A 19,633-nucleotide genomic window follows, 5' to 3' on the forward strand; every position below is an offset into this window, starting at 1 on the left:
GTATGATTATGTGGACTTTACCTTGTACCTTAAAGGAGAAGGCTTATACATACATATGTAGGCATTGCCTGCTGCCTAATCCTTATTATGTTTTTCATAATAAAATACTGTTTAAATTAAACCATCTCGTACATATGTATAAAGCTTAACTTTTATCAGAAAGAGAACATTTACTAGAAAATGTATTGGATCTGTTAGACCTTGAAGAATATGTTAATTTTGAGAGCCAAAGTTTTGAAACACAATATCTTTCTCTTTTGGGATGTATGAATGGTACTAGTTTTGGAAATTGGTCTCGTGATAAATGGAAAAAAGTAATTCAAATTGTTTCTAATTACGTTTTCAAATTGAAAAATCTCTTTATGTATGATTGTCGTAAAATGTAACTTTATACATATATAATGATGTTTGTTTGTTCCTGTTCATATTTAATTGTATAATGTTCTAGCTGTCAACTACTCATATCTCTCCAGTACCGGTACCTTGAAGGAAATAAAGAATATCTTATCTTATATAAAGCTGAAAAGTTTTTTATATATGGAAAAATCTAAACTGTTTCATACATATGTATAAAGCTAAACTATTATATATAAAGCTAAACTGTTACATACATACGTGTGTGTATAAAGCTAAATCGTTTTATATAAAGCTAAACTATCATATATAAACTAAACTGTTATACATAAAGTTAAACTGTTTCATATATACATTGTATGTATAAAGCTAAACTGTTATATATAGAGTTAAACTGTTTCATACATTGTATAAAGCTAAACTGTTATATATAAAGTTAAATCGTTAAACTAAAACATATTGTCTAAATACTGTAGACAAACTGTTTAATACAATGTACATTAGTTACTGTTTTGAAAAAAGAAGTCTTATGATGATAACTGCGATAGTTAAAACAATGACTGCAGTGATCAAATACTGATCTTGTTCAAATAGCTGTGATCAAATACTGATCTTGTTCAAATAGCTGTGATCAAATACTGATCTTGTTCAAATAGCTGTGATCAAATACTGATCTTGTTCAAATAGCTGCGGTGTGGTGATCAAACAATAATCGTATTCAAAGTATTGTGGTGATCGAACAATAATCTTATTCATATTATTGTGGTGATCAAACAATAATCTTATTCATATTATTGTGGTGATCGAACAATAATCTTATTCATATTATTGTGGTGATCGAACAATAATCTTATTCATATTATTGTGGTGATCGAACAATAATCTTATTCATATTATTGTGGTGATCGAACAATAATCTTATTCATATTATTGTGGTGATCGAACAATAATCTTATTCATATTATTGTGGTGATCGAACAATAATCTTATTCATGTTATTGTGGTGATCGAACAATAATCTTATTCATATTATTGTGGTGATCGAACAATAATCTTATTCATATTATTGTGGTGATCAAACAATAATCTTATTCATATTATTGTGGTGATCAAACAATAATCTTATTCATATTATTGTGGTAATCGAACAATAATCTTATTCATATTATTGTGGTGATCGAACAATAATCTTATTCAGATAACTGTTGTGTCACACTTATCTTCTTAAGTCACTTGAGTAAACTCAGTGGTCCGTCTTGCGTTAACAATTGAACATTTTCAACTTCTTGATAATTACCATTCCAATTTTTTTAATTGGGTATGAAGAATCATTGAGAAAAGGGGGATATAAATTGTAAATTTCAGGACCCCAGCACCCCTGGGGCCTTAGGGGCGGTACAAAAACTGCCAAAAATTGACCAATTTTCAAAACCCTTCTTTACAACCACACATCTTATGTAGAGCAGGAAGTTTTCTACCAAAATCTTAAATTGCATGATCCCTGGGTGCAAACGTTTTAACTCCAAGACGGGGCCAAACTTGGTATATAGTGTTTATGTGTTAAACATTTTTAAAAAAAAAAAAAACATCTTTAGTGCTATTGATACTACATTGAAACTAAATAGATATTTAGAATGAGCAGGTACGCCTCTACCCAGGGGATTTTGTTATGGTATCAGGGTGGGGCCAAAATGGTCAGTGATTAATGAATGAACATTTTTAAAGCAATATTACACTGTACCACTATTTTGAAAAGGTTATTTTGTAGTGAAAATGTGCTATCATCATAGTTTTATATGTAACTTTAACCATAATCATTAATAAGACTAAAATCAAGTTAAAGATTTTATCAAAATAAAGATTTCGGTTATATTAAATATATAGCACTATAGAGAAATCATCTTTGTTCGAGAGGACATGAATGTTTCGCTTCTTTCAGAGCCTGTGAATAGGTTTTATTACTAACATATTTAGTTTGTAAACCGTAATTTTTTCTGTCATAAAAATAACAAATCACAATTTTACAAGGAAAAAACATCCAGCACCAAAATTAAAGCTAACGTTGATTTAACTTCTTCTTGATAACTACCATACTAATTCTTTTCAAATTTAGCATGAATCAGATTTGGAACAAGGGGAAAATTGTAAATTCCAGTAATCCTGCACCCATGGGGGTTTAGGGGTTGTGCGAAAACTCCCCAAAATTTACAAATTTTCAAAACCCTTCTTTTCTACAAATGCAAATCTTTGCCTCTACCAAAATTTCATGATCCCCTGGGTAGAGGTTCTATCTCCAGGGCAGTGCTTAACTTGGTCCATGTATATAGTGTTTATGAGTAAAACATTTACATAAAATCTTTAAAGCTATTGAACTAAATTGAAGCTAAATGGATATTTAGAAGGAGCAGATAGCCTTCTACAAAAATTATATATGAAATTCGTGATCCCGGGGGTAGGGGTTTTGGTATCAGGGTGGGGCCAAACTGTTATAGCGATTGAATGTTTGTGTTGATTGAACATCTTTAACTTCTTGATAACTACCTTTCCAATTATTCTCAAATTAGGTATGAAGCATATTCGAGACAAGAGAGCATAAGTATTGCAGGAATCCTGCACCCTGGGACCTTAGGGGGCAAAAACTGACAGAAATTGACCAATTTTCAAAATCCTTCTTCTTCACAACCTCACATCTGTAAGAAAAACTCGATGTATAGCCATGTAGAACAGGAAGACCTTGTAAATTTCATGATCCCTACGGTAGAGGTTCAGACTCCAGACCAAGCCCAAACTTGGTATGTGTTTATGTGTAAAACATTTAGGTAACATCTTTAATCCTATTGAATCTAAATGGATATGAGCAGGTACATGTAACTCTTTACCGAAATTGTAAATTACATGATTCCAAGTGTAGGTGTTTTGGTACCGGGGTGGGGCCAAAATTATTATAAGGTTGTTTATCAATTGAAAGACCTTTTTAGATCTGCTAATACTGTGTAAAAACGAAATGCATATGTAGGAAAAGCAGAAAGGAAAGGAATGTAACAAGAGAATTCCGGAACCTTAAGTTTCTGACTCTAGGGCGGGTCCAAAATATAGAAAAACAGAAAGGAATGAACCAGAATTTTGAATTTAACCCCCCGAGTTCTGACTCTGAACAACACTTCACCTGAAGTATGGATACTACCCCCCCCCCTTTTTTTTTAATAATTTCTCTTTTTTTGCGGTGATTATTTCTCTGGAGTGTGTATACCGGTGGAAGGCCAATCTCTATAGCTTACAAAAAGCGTGAAACGATTACATAAATCGAAAGAGAGATGAGATAGGCAGGGAATCGACACATTTCGGAGAAATTATCGCGGCAAAAATATCAAAAAAGGGGTGTGGTGGGGGTTAAGCAGTATCCATACTTCAGGTGCCTGGCCTTTGTCTAGGACAGATCCTAAAAATTCATACAGTGTTATATTTAACATACTGGTGTATCATTTTTTGCATCACCGGATACTTTCGTTATTTCCAACCAATGAAAATCATCCTTACTTTAATAGTACGCTGTTGCATCATATCACCCATAATGCAATTATTGCACATACATCACAAGACTATTGAACATACATTACAAGATATTGAACATACATCACAAGATTATCGCACAAACACATGACGGGCGCGCGACGACAGACAAATGGGTCGCTTGATTCTGATGCACGAACTAGGAATTGGTGCGGGTGAGATACTCGTAATTATACCATTTCATTATTGTAATTTGTCAGTTTTCAATACACCATGAACAGCTGATGAAGTTATCATATGCATCAATAAATCAAGAGGAGTATAGAGAAAAATATTAAGTTCAAGTGTAAAATTCAAATCTGATATCTAATTATGTAGATGACAATCCTGCAGCCCTCGATATACATGGAAGTTCCCGGGAAGACGATCGTTCCATTGTTTAAGTCTTCACGTGTCTGTCTCGAAGTTTAAAAGTTGAAATCGTCACCATTAGGCGTGACCGGTTATTGGCCGGTGAAGAAGTCCCCTCTACATACAATACACTTGTTTTTTACATTGACCCGCGGTTGGCCTGACATGCACAATTCGCAAAGTAAAATAATGAGATGGTTTTCCTATTCTCTGCGCAGTTGGCGTCTACACGCTCGTTTACATATTCTAAATGACTTGTCAGCTTCCAACAAAAACCTGGAGTTGGGCGGCCCTCTGCTATTGTGTTTGTGAAAGAATATGTAATATTTTCTCTCACCAACTCTACGTGCACTTCAGATTCCCAGGATTCAAATTCAGTGAGGACATTTTATTAAATGATGTATAAAAACTCTATCGCTACCTCAACATTTCACGTGAACAGAAAATATGCATGTGTAAATCGTTTTTGTTACATATGATAGTTTGTTTAAATTCATTATCATTTTGGGATAGAGTGGGGTAAGGTTCAATCAATGATTTCAAATTTGTTATCAAATTTGAAATACTATTTAATCTTCTGATATATATATATATATATATATATATATATATATATATATATATATATATATATTGTTTTTTGCATGTATGTTTATTAATATAAAAATACTTGTAAGAAGTAAGTAATTAGTTTACCGGTAATTCGATCTGTATTCGGAATAGCCTAAGCTTACACGTTCTACACACAAACACTGTCGGTAGTCAATCGGAACATCGCGATTTGACGGAATTTATAAAAAAAAAAAATAATAATAATAATAATAATAAAAAGACAGATACATAAGTTGTGTCGATACCGTGTGAAATATTATTAGTTATGTAGACACTTAGAGGGGTAATTAATACACCTCGCCCAATATAATTTTTTTCAAGGACCCCATATATTAATTCCGTATTACCCTTCTATGTGTCTACATAACGAATTCATCCTGTCGATGATTTTACATATACATTAATTAAAGGCATATTGACATTATTCATTCTTAATGCTTTTCTGATGTACATATACAATTGTCATGATAAATGACTTGCACTGTGTGTATTCTTGAGGTACTTTATCAAAAGTACACCAATGAAAAAGTGGCTGCAACATTTAAACCATCAACAAAGGTATAAAAACAAGTTTTTTAACAAACTGTTAATTCAAAAATGAATTAATTTGTTTCGTATACCTATGACGTCATAATATGCGCTGACTCCAGTGACATGGTATATGTATTATCATGACGTCATAGTACACATACATGTATGTGGTCAATAAATCACGTGGAAGGGGGAATAAAAAAAATCACGTTAGTAAGAGACATAACATCGTTGTATGTAGTATTGGTTTCTGCCAATGAAATTCCAAGATTTTTATCAAAGGCATGAGGATAGTGACGTTATAAAGCTAGATTGTAGTGTTATATCGTCACTTTGACGTGAAATAATGACGCTATAAAACTAGATTGTAGTGTTATATCGTCACTTTGACGCGAAATAATGACGTTATAAAGCTAGATTGTAGTGTTATATCGTCACTTTGACGTGAAATAATGACGTTATAAAGCTAAATTGTAGTGTTATATCGTCACTTTGACGTGAAATAATGACGTTATAAAGCTAGATTGTAGTGTTATATCGCCACTTTGACGTGAAATAATGACGTTATAAAGCTAGATTGTAGTGTTATATCGTCACTTTGACGTGAAATAATGACGTTATAAAGCTAGATTGTTTAAGAAATGAACAGCAATTTTGAGCTGTTCATGGTCAGTATATACGGATTTGGATTTGAGGCTCTCTCAGTCGCGTGCTTTAAGCAAGTTCATAATCCGTTCATAGTCAATGTGAACGGATTGTGTCGCGCGCCGAAATTGGTTGGTTCTTAGAGGAAAATGTGATTTGCAATATAAATATAGTGTTATATCGTCACTTTGACGTGAAATAATGATGTTATAAAGCTAGATTGTAGTGTTATATCGCCACTTTGACGTGAAATAATGACGTTATAAAGCTAGATTGTAGTGTTATATCGTCACTTTGACGTTACAATTTCACATAGAAGTTTACGTTCATCTAGATTAGTACCACTCCACATAGAAGTTTATATTCATATAGATAATTAGTACAACTCCACATAGAAGGTTTTATTATACCTATATAGATGTTAAGTGAATAAATTTGCTATTTCTTCTGGATAACGCTGTCTGTCGAAACTATTTACCGGATGCTATATTTTCCCACGTTTTCTTTTCTGTGACGTCAAAGTCTGATAACTCTAATTATAGTTTACCACTCGGATCACCTCGGTCAATTCCATCTAGGCTAATACCGTATGTTAGTTTACTTCACTTTGGTATGTCTGACACAAGTAAAGTCTACTTCGGTATAATAAAACACCTATTTACTGACTATTCGGACAATTTAGCAAGTTTATTGTCCCCCTCGACAGCAACTATTTCCCTCGGTTGCGCCTCGGGAAATAGTTGCTGTCTTGGGGGACAATAAACTTGTTATTGTCCTCATAGCCACTAAATAGGTGTATAGTATTCATCTAGATAATTAGTACAACTCCACATAGAAGTTTATATCCATATAGATAATTAGTACAATTCCTCATAGAAGTTTATATCCATATAGATAATTAGTACAATTCCACATAGAAATTTATATCCATATAGATAATTAGTACAATTCCACATAGAAATTTATATCCATATAGATAATTAGTACAATTCCACATAGAAATTTATATACGATATAGATAATTAGTACAATTCCACATAGAAATTTATATCCATATAGATAATTAGTACAACTCCACATAGAAGTTTATATTCATATAGATGATTAGTACTAATAAAGAAATGAAGCCAAGTTTGATTTCCTACTATATTACTGGGGCGGAGGTTATATCAAATATGGAAGTAAAGAAATGAAGTCTTGTTTTGATTAGTAATATATGACAGGGGGTATGTAAAATATGGAAGCATGAAGTCCATGTAATATCTGCATAATTGGCTTCCATTATTTATGAACCTCATTCAAAATTGTTCGATGTTTTGGTAAACAAAGATTATGATTTAATTCGGGACGCATGGAGTTTGAAAAAAAAAATCTCGTAGATTTTCAGAGCTCATACCATTAAAAGTTTTTTTTTACAATAGAATACACGTAATTACTTCACATTTAACCATCTTTAGTCTAACTTTTCAAACAAGGATTTCGATGGCTTTGGTCATGGTTTCTGATTATGATATTTGTATAATGTTATTGGAAAGAATTTTTGTATGTGTGTATCAACAAATTCTTAAAAATTATCCAAAGGATTTTAATTAACAAGGTATATTAAACTATTTTTTCTGTATAAGAATTGAGAAAACGTCATCAGACACGGATAGAAGACGCAACGTTAAATTTTGCACTCGCAAAACATGACAACTTTTCTACTTCATATCACAATTCAAATACACGTTAATTGTAAATAGTGTTTGAATATGATATTTGTATGATGTTTTTGAAAAGAATTTTGTGTGTGTGTGTGTTAATAACGTTTTAAAAATTATCCAAAGCAATTTAATTAACAAGGTATATTGAACTATTTTTTCTGAATAAGAATTGAGAAAACGTCATCAGACACAGGTTAAAGACGCAACGTTAAATCTTGCACTCGCAAAACATGCCAAATTTGCTACTTCATATCACAATAAATATACGTAATACATGGATATAATTACTATATATAGAAAGTACACACCCTATATAGTATTAGGGCATAAAATTACCAACTTCTGATAATAGGCCAAAATTGATCCTCAGTGTACCTTCTCCTTGGGCATGTATTCCTAAATATTGATCTTCTTGATATGAAATAGAAAAGAACTTGTAAAGAATATAATCCATCCCCATTCAAAAAGAAATGTTATTGTTAAAGATAAATTGGACATTACATTCATGATTGGTTAAAGAAGTCTGTATTTAATATGAATAACGGAGAAAAATGTCCCTAACGCTGGGGAGTTCAATGTATGCAATCATTTATCTATTTTGAATATTTTTCTCCGATTTTTGTCCTCCGACAATTTGATTCTTTTCTGTTAAATTAAACGTACAGTCTTTATTCTTTTGAAATTTGATTTTTCCCTTCGTATCTATACCACTGTTTGTTCAAAGTATTCCATATAACTCATATCATAGTCTCTATCATCATTATTTCTCATTCTATGCGTTTAAAAAAGGGGGAACTGGTATGCACGGAATTGGAATCAATAAATATCGGGATTAACAGCTTTATAATAGTTTCTGGTCATGAGCCAGTTTGCTATATTCAGCTCGTTTCCTGTTTAAAGCTTTGCTATTATCAACCGGAACTATATACCTTGTTGTGACATGCGTGTCATCAATGTGCATTATTGCTTCCGGGTCATTGTGATCTCAAGAAGGTCAGACAGTCCTGCTTCGGTAGATGGATTTTTTTTCACAGTTGCTTGGATAAATTTTGAACTTAATTGAAAGTTTATATATATTGAAACGTGGTAAAATACTTAGTGACGCCCAAAAAAATGCAGAAATAAAAATAATTTAATATTGATTTTTATGCTATTTACATAAAACATCGAAGAGAAATTGATTTAACTTATTCCATCAATAAATAGATAAGGTTTTTCCTATGTACATCTCTACTTCTTCCGTTTATTTCTAATTCTGTTAAACCTTTTTTAATACAACCTTGTAGAAAACACATATGTGAATTCAGATGTGTGAGACATTATGTTAAAAAAAGTCCACTCGTTTGTTCAGTACCTTTATATATCTAAGCTGTGACCTTTATGCACGACTAGTAGCAGGTGCTCCCTCCATTGGCAGCCGACTGGTCACGTTAAGTGGCTCGAAAGAGATATGCATGTACGCGCAAATTCCAGGGAGAAGCTTGTGTAATCATCTCTTTATAAACAAATGCCCGCTTTTAGATACAGTGGTCAGTTTCGTAACTGGTCACTGACCGAAATGTTTATGCTTGAGTGTAAGAATGAATGACGCCATTACTGGACAGCAGCGGAAATGTCTGGTAATCGTCAAAAGTAGGTCATGCGTCTGAGTACCAGCCATTCAGCCATTCGGATTGAAGAAAAACCTTCACTTATCTTAACCCTCGCCAGCAGTCAGACAGCTAGCGATGATGGACACCCGAACTGAGATGTATTTTCGGTTTTCTCAAGGACGGCCGATGACACCTGTCATATATACTCTTAACAATAAGCTAATTTTCATTTACATGCAGGTATACTTATATGTAAGTTTTTAGATCAAGGTTGTTGGCGGCCCTCGGCTACCGTGTCAGAACATGCAGTAAACAGCATCAGATGCCAAACTATTAGATATGCTGGTGGGTGTTGGAGTGGTCATTTGTTATGATAAAGTTTCGTCGACCAAACAGATAGATTTAAAAGTGAAGTTTAGCGATGTACATATTTAGAGCTTGTCCATGTAGGATTAAAAGAATCTTTCATTAGTACGAGTGAGGGACAGAGAGATTTCACCGAGGGAACAAGATTCGCAGTCTGGGACGAGGCTTTGCAGAGTCCTAGACAGCTAATCTTGTTCCAGAGTTGGAATTTCCTTATCCCATACGAGTAAACAATGAAGGGTTATTTTCTCGCATTTTATCCACAGTTTAGTGCAATAAATTCAAGAGCTTCGAGAAAATTCTAAATTATCGAAATCCTCATTTGAAACTAATTAGACAGTCAGAAAAAGCATAACCAAAAATGATTTACACTATAAGTGTAAACTAAAAAAAAACCCAAGGTTGTCCACTAGAAAGCTATATCAAAATGAAATTTAAAGAAAACAATGTAAATTATCTTACTTCACCGTGTAACGTAAATCATAGATAATATGTGACATCACAATCAAATGACGTCGCAGCAGTGTGAGACAGAAAAATCTCACATAGTCACATGGGTAAAGCCGATCTCATACTGGTGATAATGTGAAAACAAAATAATCCTAAGTACACGTGTTCTGAAAAATTTTGTTTTGAAATATGATAACTAAGTTTTATTATCCTTAGGGATCAAATTTAAGCCGGTCTATCTAAAAGAACACAGGCATTCTTGTCCTGACACTGGATTTTCTTAAACTGAACACCAATAATCAACCCTCATTTAGTCAATAGGTGTACACATTTTCTATTATTCCATTTTTCACAAAAAATTAATATAAAGTAATTGAGAGTTTGTATCACTCTTTCGACGGTGAAATCATGCTTCATACGAGGTGCTTAAGCGAGCCAGAAAATAAAATCTTAGTATAATGAGCCACCTGAAATGGTTTGAAAGATAAGTATAGGTTTTTTTTAGCAACAGCATGCATTTTTGTACATCGAAATAAAAATTTGTTTAAGTTTTCACTAAAATAAGACGGAAATTGTATATTCAACATTTTTAATTGTTTGATATTTAGCAAAAGGGGCCATGAAGGGGGCATAATGTAAATTTATATACAGAAATAGTTTATCTCATTCAGTCTTGATTAGCACAATATCTCGCTGAAATCAGAGGAATAAGTAGGAAGACTATGACTTATTTTAAGAAACGACGGCCATATTATTCAAATCAATAGTTACTTATGCTTCTATACAGACACTGTATAGTACTAAAATCCATGGAATGAAATCAGAGATGATCTGACATTTTACGATGATCGCTGTATTAAACATCGACATGAACACTCAATACACGACATCATGAGTCACTGTATTTTCCTTATTTTTCACAAATACAGAAATCAGAAATAATTGTTTCCTAGGAAGAGTAATGTTCTGAATTGAGTTGACACCTTAAAACAATTTTAGCAACAACCGTCTCCAAATGAAGGGAAAATCTGCAGCATCGTGTACCTGTCGCGATGACCTTGTGACATCGTGTACCTGTCGCGATGACCTTGTGGCATCGTGTGCCTGTCGCGATGACGTTGTGGCATCGTGTACCTGTCTGTACCTGTCGCGATGACCTTGTGGCATCGTGTACCTGTCTGTACCTGTCGCGATGACCTTGTGGCATCGTGTACCTGTCGCGATGACCTTGTGGTATCGTGTACCTGTCGCGATGACCTTGTGGCATCGTGTATCTGTCGCGATGACCGTGTGGCATCGTGTATCTGTCGCGATGACCTTATGGTTAGGGCGTTCGCTTTCCAACTGGAAGACCAGGTTTGATCCCGGCGCCACGTCAGAGACGTTTTATAGATAGTGTTCCTCCACCAAGCGCCCTGCATTAAGGCGTTGGTACGGTCAAGAACCCTTACTGTTACGGCCTTGATCGTCAAGTATAGGTCAAAATTTGTGGAACTTCACCTAAAGCTAGTGACGTCTCTACATGAGTGATTTTTTTTTTGAAAAGCGTTGGATATACACCAAGCATATGAGGTAAATTCCTATCTTCAACTATAAATCCCTTACCATTGCTCTACCTTAAACCTGGAAAGCATGATTTGAGCAAATTTGAATCTACACGGCATGAAGATACTTTCAGATCAATTTCAAACTTGTGATTATAAATATAAATCTCCATGTTTATCCCCAGGTAAAGTTTAGATGCTTATTGTGACCCCCCCCCCTCCCCGGCTCCTGGGGTTTATACAAATGTGAATAGTAATATGTGAAATTTTGAACCTCTTTTACAAGTTTCGGCTTTTTTAGTTAGTTCAGTGGTTTTTGAGAAGATAATTTAAAAAAAAAAAACCTCCCCTGTTTTCACTATTTTCTTATCACATGCATCTCTCTTTGGAAGTTGCAAAATGTACCACGCCCCTTCATCTTACTTTACGAAGGTTGGCCACTGAAACTAACAACGGCAGACAGACAGACAGGCAAATTCTAATTATACACTGTAGATATTTCCGCTGTGGAATTCATGTTTACACAACAGAACTAAATCAGAATGGACACGAAGAAAAACATCCCCAGGATCTAATGATATAGGATTTTTTAGGGATTAGAACACTGAAATACTTTTTAAAAAATGAATTTCATTACATGAGGGTATGAACTGTGACGTTTCACGCCAGCCTACTTCATGAAAATATTCTAACATGAATCGTTTCAGTTCATACCCTCATGTGTTATTTTTTATATTAAGTTTAATTTCATTTCTGTTGGAATACCCAGTCGTTAAAATAGAGGTACGTACTATATTTATCAATATTCATACGCGTATTGTTTACAACTATAGCGCGTTCATGAGGAATAGTCTATCATTACAATGTGTAAAGATAACAAAGGCGAAAACATTGTAGTATTTCTCTTAACTTTAAAAGCACAGAGAAATGCACTATTACCTGGATACCCATTTCCGCCCCCTGCCCTGGGTTGAACTCACTACCCGCGGAACCAAATTTCCTAGCAGCGTGTGACCAGCACTAGACCGCTCAACCATCTAGGCAAGTCTCTCTCTCTCTCTCTCTCTCTCTCTCTCTCTCTCTCTCTCTCTCTCTCTCTCTCTCTCAATAAACAGCGCTAAAATCCAACAACATAGAGTCGGTTCCTCATAGTGGATACAAGGTCATTAAAAAATTGTAAAAAGCACCGATAGGATTAACGACACGAACAATTCGATAAGTCCTACAGACGGATCGTCAGGACAAACGAAAAGGTTTTACTGATTACTAATTACTATAAATGAAAGGTCAGACGAACACGGACCCCTGGGCGCACCAGAGGTGGGATCAGATGTCTAGAAGTGAACATCTCCTGAATTTTCAAATTATATCATTATTGTATTGTTCCAGATTCTTGCGCGTAATTTTTGTATCCTTAAACGGTAATTTATTCAAATCTAATTTAGTGGCTTTAATTCAACGTACGACTTTTCTTATGGGGCTCACGGGGTTTTGACCAGTAGGCAGGGGATGCTCACTCCTCCTATGTACGTGATCCCACCTCTGGTGCGTCCAGGGGTCTGTAATCGCCCGGCCCTACATATGTATATTTGTTTGAAATACTTTTTCGTTTGTCCTGAGGAAAGGACAGGTCGTCCCAAGGATCTATCGAATTGTTCATGTCGTTGGTCATTGGTCATATCGGTGCTATAGTATTATGATCATATGCATAATCAGTGACCTTGTCGAGTTGACAGTAATTGGACCATTTCGGGTTACTTGTCGAGGTTACATCATGTATGTTACGTACCTTGTCGCGTGCACGCTATGTAGGGATAATGAATCTGTCTGTTTTAAGGACAGTGGATATACAAACTATTATGTTACATAGATTTGTGAAAGAATTTGTACAGGTTTTTATTATTACTAAAATAGCCTATCTATCACTAATTTTCACCTGTTTCCAGGCTTACTCTTGCATCTTTACAATGTACTTGTAGTTGATTTTTTTTCTTCTCTTATACATGTTGAAATTCATTGAAAGAACATAACAATGGACACTTTCTTTTTAACTTCCCATGGAATTGAAGATTTAAAATATTCATGATGTATATACATCGTGGAAAGAAATTATGATATAGGTGTTTGTTTTTTAATTATGATTATCTCTCATTTTTGTTTTGTCGTATCCAAATACCTTCTGTATTATATTCTATCGAAATAAAACATACCATAAGCTGCACAATTTCGTAGATATATCAATTCGTTTTAATTTAGGTTGTCTTCAATTGTGCGTATAATTCTCTGGTGCAATCGGATAAGTTTAACAGTTAGACGATACCGATGATACATTAAACTATGGGCATAGTCATAGTCTGAATATAGCAAACTCAGCGAAATTTACATCTGGCTCCAAGGCCATCCAACATGGATGATCTCAAGTTTGATCTAAGTCTCACTTTTACAAAAGAAACATACAGAGAAAAAGTGAGACTTAGATTAAAGGCGATCTCGACTAAGTTCTATGGCTTCTGAGCTTGTACCTATTAAATATCTTTTGAAATTGATATTTTAAGAAAGAAAAAAAGCCTAGAATGAATTTTTGGAGAAACTACAAATCATACAAAAGAATGTTACTACTGCTTGGTGATCGGGCCGCTTCTAAACCTTTAATTTAGTGAACCCTTGTATCTTCATTATAAACAAGTGCTCTAAACGCCCTAGTTCTGAAACACTCTATAGAGTACAGACGTCCAGCCTATGTGGTATTTTGTCCAGTGGTGTGTAATAATGTATACAATCTCTCTCTCTCTCTCTCTCTCTCTCTCTCTCTCTCTCTCTCTCTCTCTCTCTCTCTCTCTCTTTTTTTTTTTTTTTTTTTTTTTTTTTTAGGCAATACACATTTTATAACGAGTTACATAACTCATCTTTTGATGTCCAATAAAAACTCTGCCGGAGGACAGTTTCAATATGTCACCTGTAAAATACCATGTGCACTAAATGGTCTTTTAACAGTTGTTATATACACCAGAAGTTAAGTAACACATAACCCAGGGGAATTTCTCAAGCTGCGTTGACAAATAAATACATCATTTACATCCGTACTATTGTATACTATTGTATACAAACTAATTAAGATGATGAAAGTAATTTACTAGTTTCATTTTTTTTTTATTGAATATATATATTTTCTGAAATAAACTTTCATTGGGATTTATTATTGCTCAAATTCTATGATAATTTAACCGTTGCAAATTTTGGATAGGATTTAATGTATCATAATTTGCCACATGCTATTTAATTGATAAGAAATAAACATTAAGAAAATTTCCAATTCCAAAAATTCCTGACGGTCTATACTAGATAACGAGAGGTATGAGACTATTTGATTCTACTTGATTATTGAATAAACTTTTTCAGGTATTTTCTCTTTGTTTACCTTAATGTTAATTCAACAAAAATGAAATTTAAAAAAGAAAAGAATTACTTGCTTATCGGTATAACCACTGAAAATACCCTAATTTTAATTTATTCCACAATATCAAAAGCACAACACATCACCTTAAACATACATGTATTTCTCATCTCAAAAAAGTCGAGCAGTGAAATTTTAATCCCAATCTTGAAAGAGAATCCGCTGTTTAGCGGCGCGTTCAGTCTCGCGATGAATGGTCAGTTCAAGTTCTGTCCACGCCCGATGCTGTTCGCCGCTCTGTATATAAACATTTAGCACACGGTCTGAGCTAGCACTTGTCGACTGACGGTAGAATAGCCCTAATCTTTTATTGACTTGAAAAATATAATTTATTTCTCTTCAAAATGAAACGGGTAGCGGTGATCGGAGCGGGATGCAGCGGCCTGGCTGCCATAAAATGTTGCCTGGATGAAGGTATTGAGCCCGTGTGCTTTGAAAGAGAAAATGACATTGGGGGACTATGGAACTATAGTGATACGCCAAAAGTCGGCAAAGGAAGTGTATATAAATCTTGTGTCATCAACACTAGCAAGGAGATGATGGCTTTCAGTGACTTCCCTCCCCCAGATGATTTCCCGTCTTTCATGCCGCACAAATATGTCCTCAAATACTTTCGCCTGTACGCCGAGAACTTTGGTTTGCTGGATCATATAAAGTTCCAAACGTCAGTGGACAGAGTGGTACCCGCCGAAGACTACGAGGAAACTGGGCGGTGGAGGGTTACCTTCACTTCTGGGACAGATGGTCCAATGACGGACATTTTTGACGGGGTTTTGATTTGTACAGGTCATCACACGTATCCACATCTCCCCAAGTTTAGGGGTTTGGAGAATTTTAAGGGAACGAACATGCACTCGCATAGTTACCGGGACAATAAAGACTTTCACGGGAAGAACGTCTTAGTGGTCGGTAAGTGTGTAATCTTTCTAAAGTAACATCCTCTGGCAGCAGGTGCCTATTTGCATATAAATTTACATAGTGTATGTATGTCATTGTCCGTGAGTGTTCTGAACCTGTTAATTTTTTCCATATTAATAAAGAAATCACTTAATGGCACACACTTGTCTCTTTTGAATTTTTAATGTCATGTAGTACATAACTTTTCTCATGTTGCAGGAATTGGAAATTCAGGTGTAGATATCGCAGTAGACCTTAGTCACGCCGCTTCACAGGTAGATATTGCCAAAACTCAATCATCATCATCATTCTCTCTCTCTCTCTCTCTCTCTCTCTCTCTCTCTCTCTCCCTTCTTAAACAACCAATCAGAATTGCAACTGTTACGTGTGGATACTGTTTCGTTGTTTAAATCATTTTCAGGAGGCATTTCATTTGATCTGTGGATTTAAAATCACTGTGTAATGCAATGTAAGTAACACATAACTTGTTCTGTAGGTTTACTTGAGCACGAGACGCGGTGCCTGGGTAGTTAGTCGGAAGGGGTTCTGGGGGTATCCTGCTGACGCAATCGCAAACAGTCGTTTCTTGTTCACTTTACCTAAAAATGTGTTACAGTGGAGTGTGGAAAAAATGTGCAACTTCAACTTTGATCATGAGGCTTATGGAGTAAAACCGTCACAAAGGTAAACCACTACTGTTGCGTTCTAACCGTCTTGTAAGACATATACTAGTATTTACTAAAGCTTTATTCATATTTTAGCGTCGTTGGTAGTGAACCATGGCTGCGCAAAATATGAAAATACCTATTTTTCGTCATCATTCAACGCCTATTCTTTGAATGATACCGAGTAAATCGCTAAATCTTGATAACGCCAAATAGTCATCAGCTCCGGTTGCGGCAAATTTTAGTTATGCTACAAAATGTACACGTACAATTCAAATATTTTTTGTGTATTAATGTAAATCATGAATATAACTATGAATGATAACTGAAATAAGTTTAATTTTGTTTGGTAGGTGCTTCCAGACACACCCGACAATAAACGACGAACTTCCGTTTCGAATTATGGTTGGTGCAATTCAGGTCCGACCGAATGTGCATGAATTTACAGACTATGCCGTCAGTTTTGTGGACGGCACGACGGAGCAGATTGATGCCGTGGTGTTTGCCACCGGCTACGACTACAAGATCGCTTTTCTGGATAATTCTGTTACTACGATAGAAAACAACCAAACCTGCCTATACAAATACATGTTTCCACCCCACCTCCAGCATCCGACACTAGGAATTGTGGGATTGGTTCAAGCCATTGGCGCCATTATGCCAATTTCTGAAATCCAATGCAGGTGGTTCACACGGCTTGTTACAGGTAGGTGAATTTTATTTTCAATAAGATGCGGTTATTATACAAAATATGGACCCACTTATGCTACGATTTATATCGGTTTTTACTTTTTCATCTGATACGTTTGTTCTTTATAGACCAGTGTACCCTTCCGTCTTACTCGGAAATGATCGCAGACATTCAAAACAAACGGGACTGGATGAATGAAACATACGTGACGTCGCAGCGGCACACCTTACAGGTAAAGTATATCTCATTCTTGATTTGGTATTTCTTATGAAATGTCTAAAATATTTCAAAATCAAGGGCAGAAAAATGAAAATAATTGATTTAAGCTGACATTACGATATAGTCCTTTATTATTACATATTTATCTTCCAGACCTTCTGGATAGAGTACATGGATCAAATCGCCCAGAAAATCGGAGTCCGACCAAACTTCACGAAACTTTTCTTCGAGGATCCGTATTTAGCGACACGCTGCTTCTTTGGACCTTGTCTTCCTACTCAGTTTCGGTTAGAGGGTCCTGGAAAATGGAATGGCGCCAAACGCTGCATCCAAGGCGCCATCTCGCGATGCATGAAACCTCCGCACAAAGGGCTACAACCCATAAACTTTATCAAATCCAAAACGAGGCGTCTTAGTATTGAAATCCAAGTACCGAATTTTATCAAGCCATATTTTGTTTTATTTGTGCTGTGTTTCCTTTTCATGTGTTTGCTCTTTGTGTAGCCAGCACGAGTTAAACTCGTCAAACACTTATCTGTTGATTTTGCTTTTGATGTTGTTTTTTATGTGTTTTTCGGACGTTGTGTCAGTATAGTTTTATGTTGTCTCCTTGGAAATTTAGTGCAAGACATGTCAGTTTGATTTGAACTGTGATAATCTGAGTGAACGAGATGTTTTCATTCTTTATTCTGGATTCAGATAGATTTCAAATTATATTTATTTTCTGTAGTTGCTCTTTTTACTTGATTGGGTCACGTGTATATACACTGTACATTGTGCCAAATACGGACAGACTCGACCGTATAAATGAATGAGTACATGTTTTCTTGTAGCAAAAGTACGAATGAAATTCGTGAAAATCGAAGTGCCATGTATAGAATGTAAATTAAAATAATATGTTGGAAAACTGGTTTATTCTTTTTGTCATTTTAATATAATACCTCGTACATGTAGTTAAAGAGTAAGCAGAGTGCTATATAGAGAGGAACAAAATGCAATCTGGACTTGATCTAAAAGTGGTTTTTATTGTGGGATGGTTGTCGCCAAGCTGATACGTAATTCAACGTCATTATGAGTTTATTGAACTCTGTCAAAAACAAACAATTAGATAGTGAGGTTTGAAATATATTCGTGAATAAATCAAATTTCATGCTCAATTTAAGAGACTGTTGATGAAAAAATCAATACGTGATATGCATGTCACCGAATACAGTACTGAACATTGAAAACCTTTACACATTCTGTAATTTATAGTACAATATCTGAAGGTGGAATCAGAAACTTGATGTGGCATCCGCATGTTCAAAATATTTCAGATTTGCATATTTTTATGTATGCGTGACGTCATGATTAATACGAATTTCATTTAATTTTATTATCAGAAAAAAGTTTTAACGGATTCTATGGCTAATAACAAGTTCTACTCTAAATAATTTCTGCTTGACATTTTTTATTCTCATCATGAAATAGATACTCAGTGGCGGAACGAGAGGGAGCTACGGGTTTGCAACCTACCCACCCCCTTTGGTTGAATATTATTTTTAAATGGCGACCATTGGGTAGAAAAACTTGCATCAGTCACTGAAACTCGTGTTTGCACCAGTATTTCACTTTTCTACTTTTTCTACAAACTATTAAGGACATCTGACCATAAAGATGAAATGATTTTAGCAGTTAGAGCAAACTGCCCTAATTCACGTTTTATAGTGTTTCGTGGGTACACGCATTAGACATCAAAAAGTATTACCAGTTAGTGGTATAGAATCTTATTTGCTTGTTGAAGTGGGCTCGAATCCTATTGAAGACTTTTAATCTTATTTTATCTTCTGCTTCCCAAAGTCTAAATTTTCAAAGATTTTCTCTCAAAAAGTAGTATGAAATACTTCAACTTTAATTTGATTGAATCATTTCATTATGTATATATATTAAAGACAGGACCACGATGTAAACTAGTTTGTAATGTTTTACGGTGTGACCGTTGAGATGAGG

At 34.9% G+C, this 19,633-nt stretch overlaps 1 protein-coding gene across 1 annotated transcript; it reads left to right on the top strand.

The window, feature by feature from the left end:
- Nucleotides 1-15,516: 15,516 nt before the first annotated feature.
- Nucleotides 15,517-18,435, top strand: LOC125664896 (flavin-containing monooxygenase 5-like). Its single transcript, XM_048897695.2, has 6 exons — nt 15,517-16,081; nt 16,289-16,344; nt 16,566-16,753; nt 17,088-17,440; nt 17,554-17,657; nt 17,798-18,435. The coding sequence occupies exons 1-6, from the start codon at nt 15,517-15,519 to the stop codon at nt 18,146-18,148; spliced, it is 1,617 nt and encodes a 538-aa protein (XP_048753652.1). The 3' UTR covers nt 18,149-18,435.
- Nucleotides 18,436-19,633: the final 1,198 nt, after the last annotated feature.

Source organism: Ostrea edulis, chromosome 1 (genome assembly GCF_947568905.1).
Source record: "Ostrea edulis chromosome 1, xbOstEdul1.1, whole genome shotgun sequence".
NCBI lineage: Eukaryota > Metazoa > Mollusca > Bivalvia > Ostreida > Ostreidae > Ostrea > Ostrea edulis.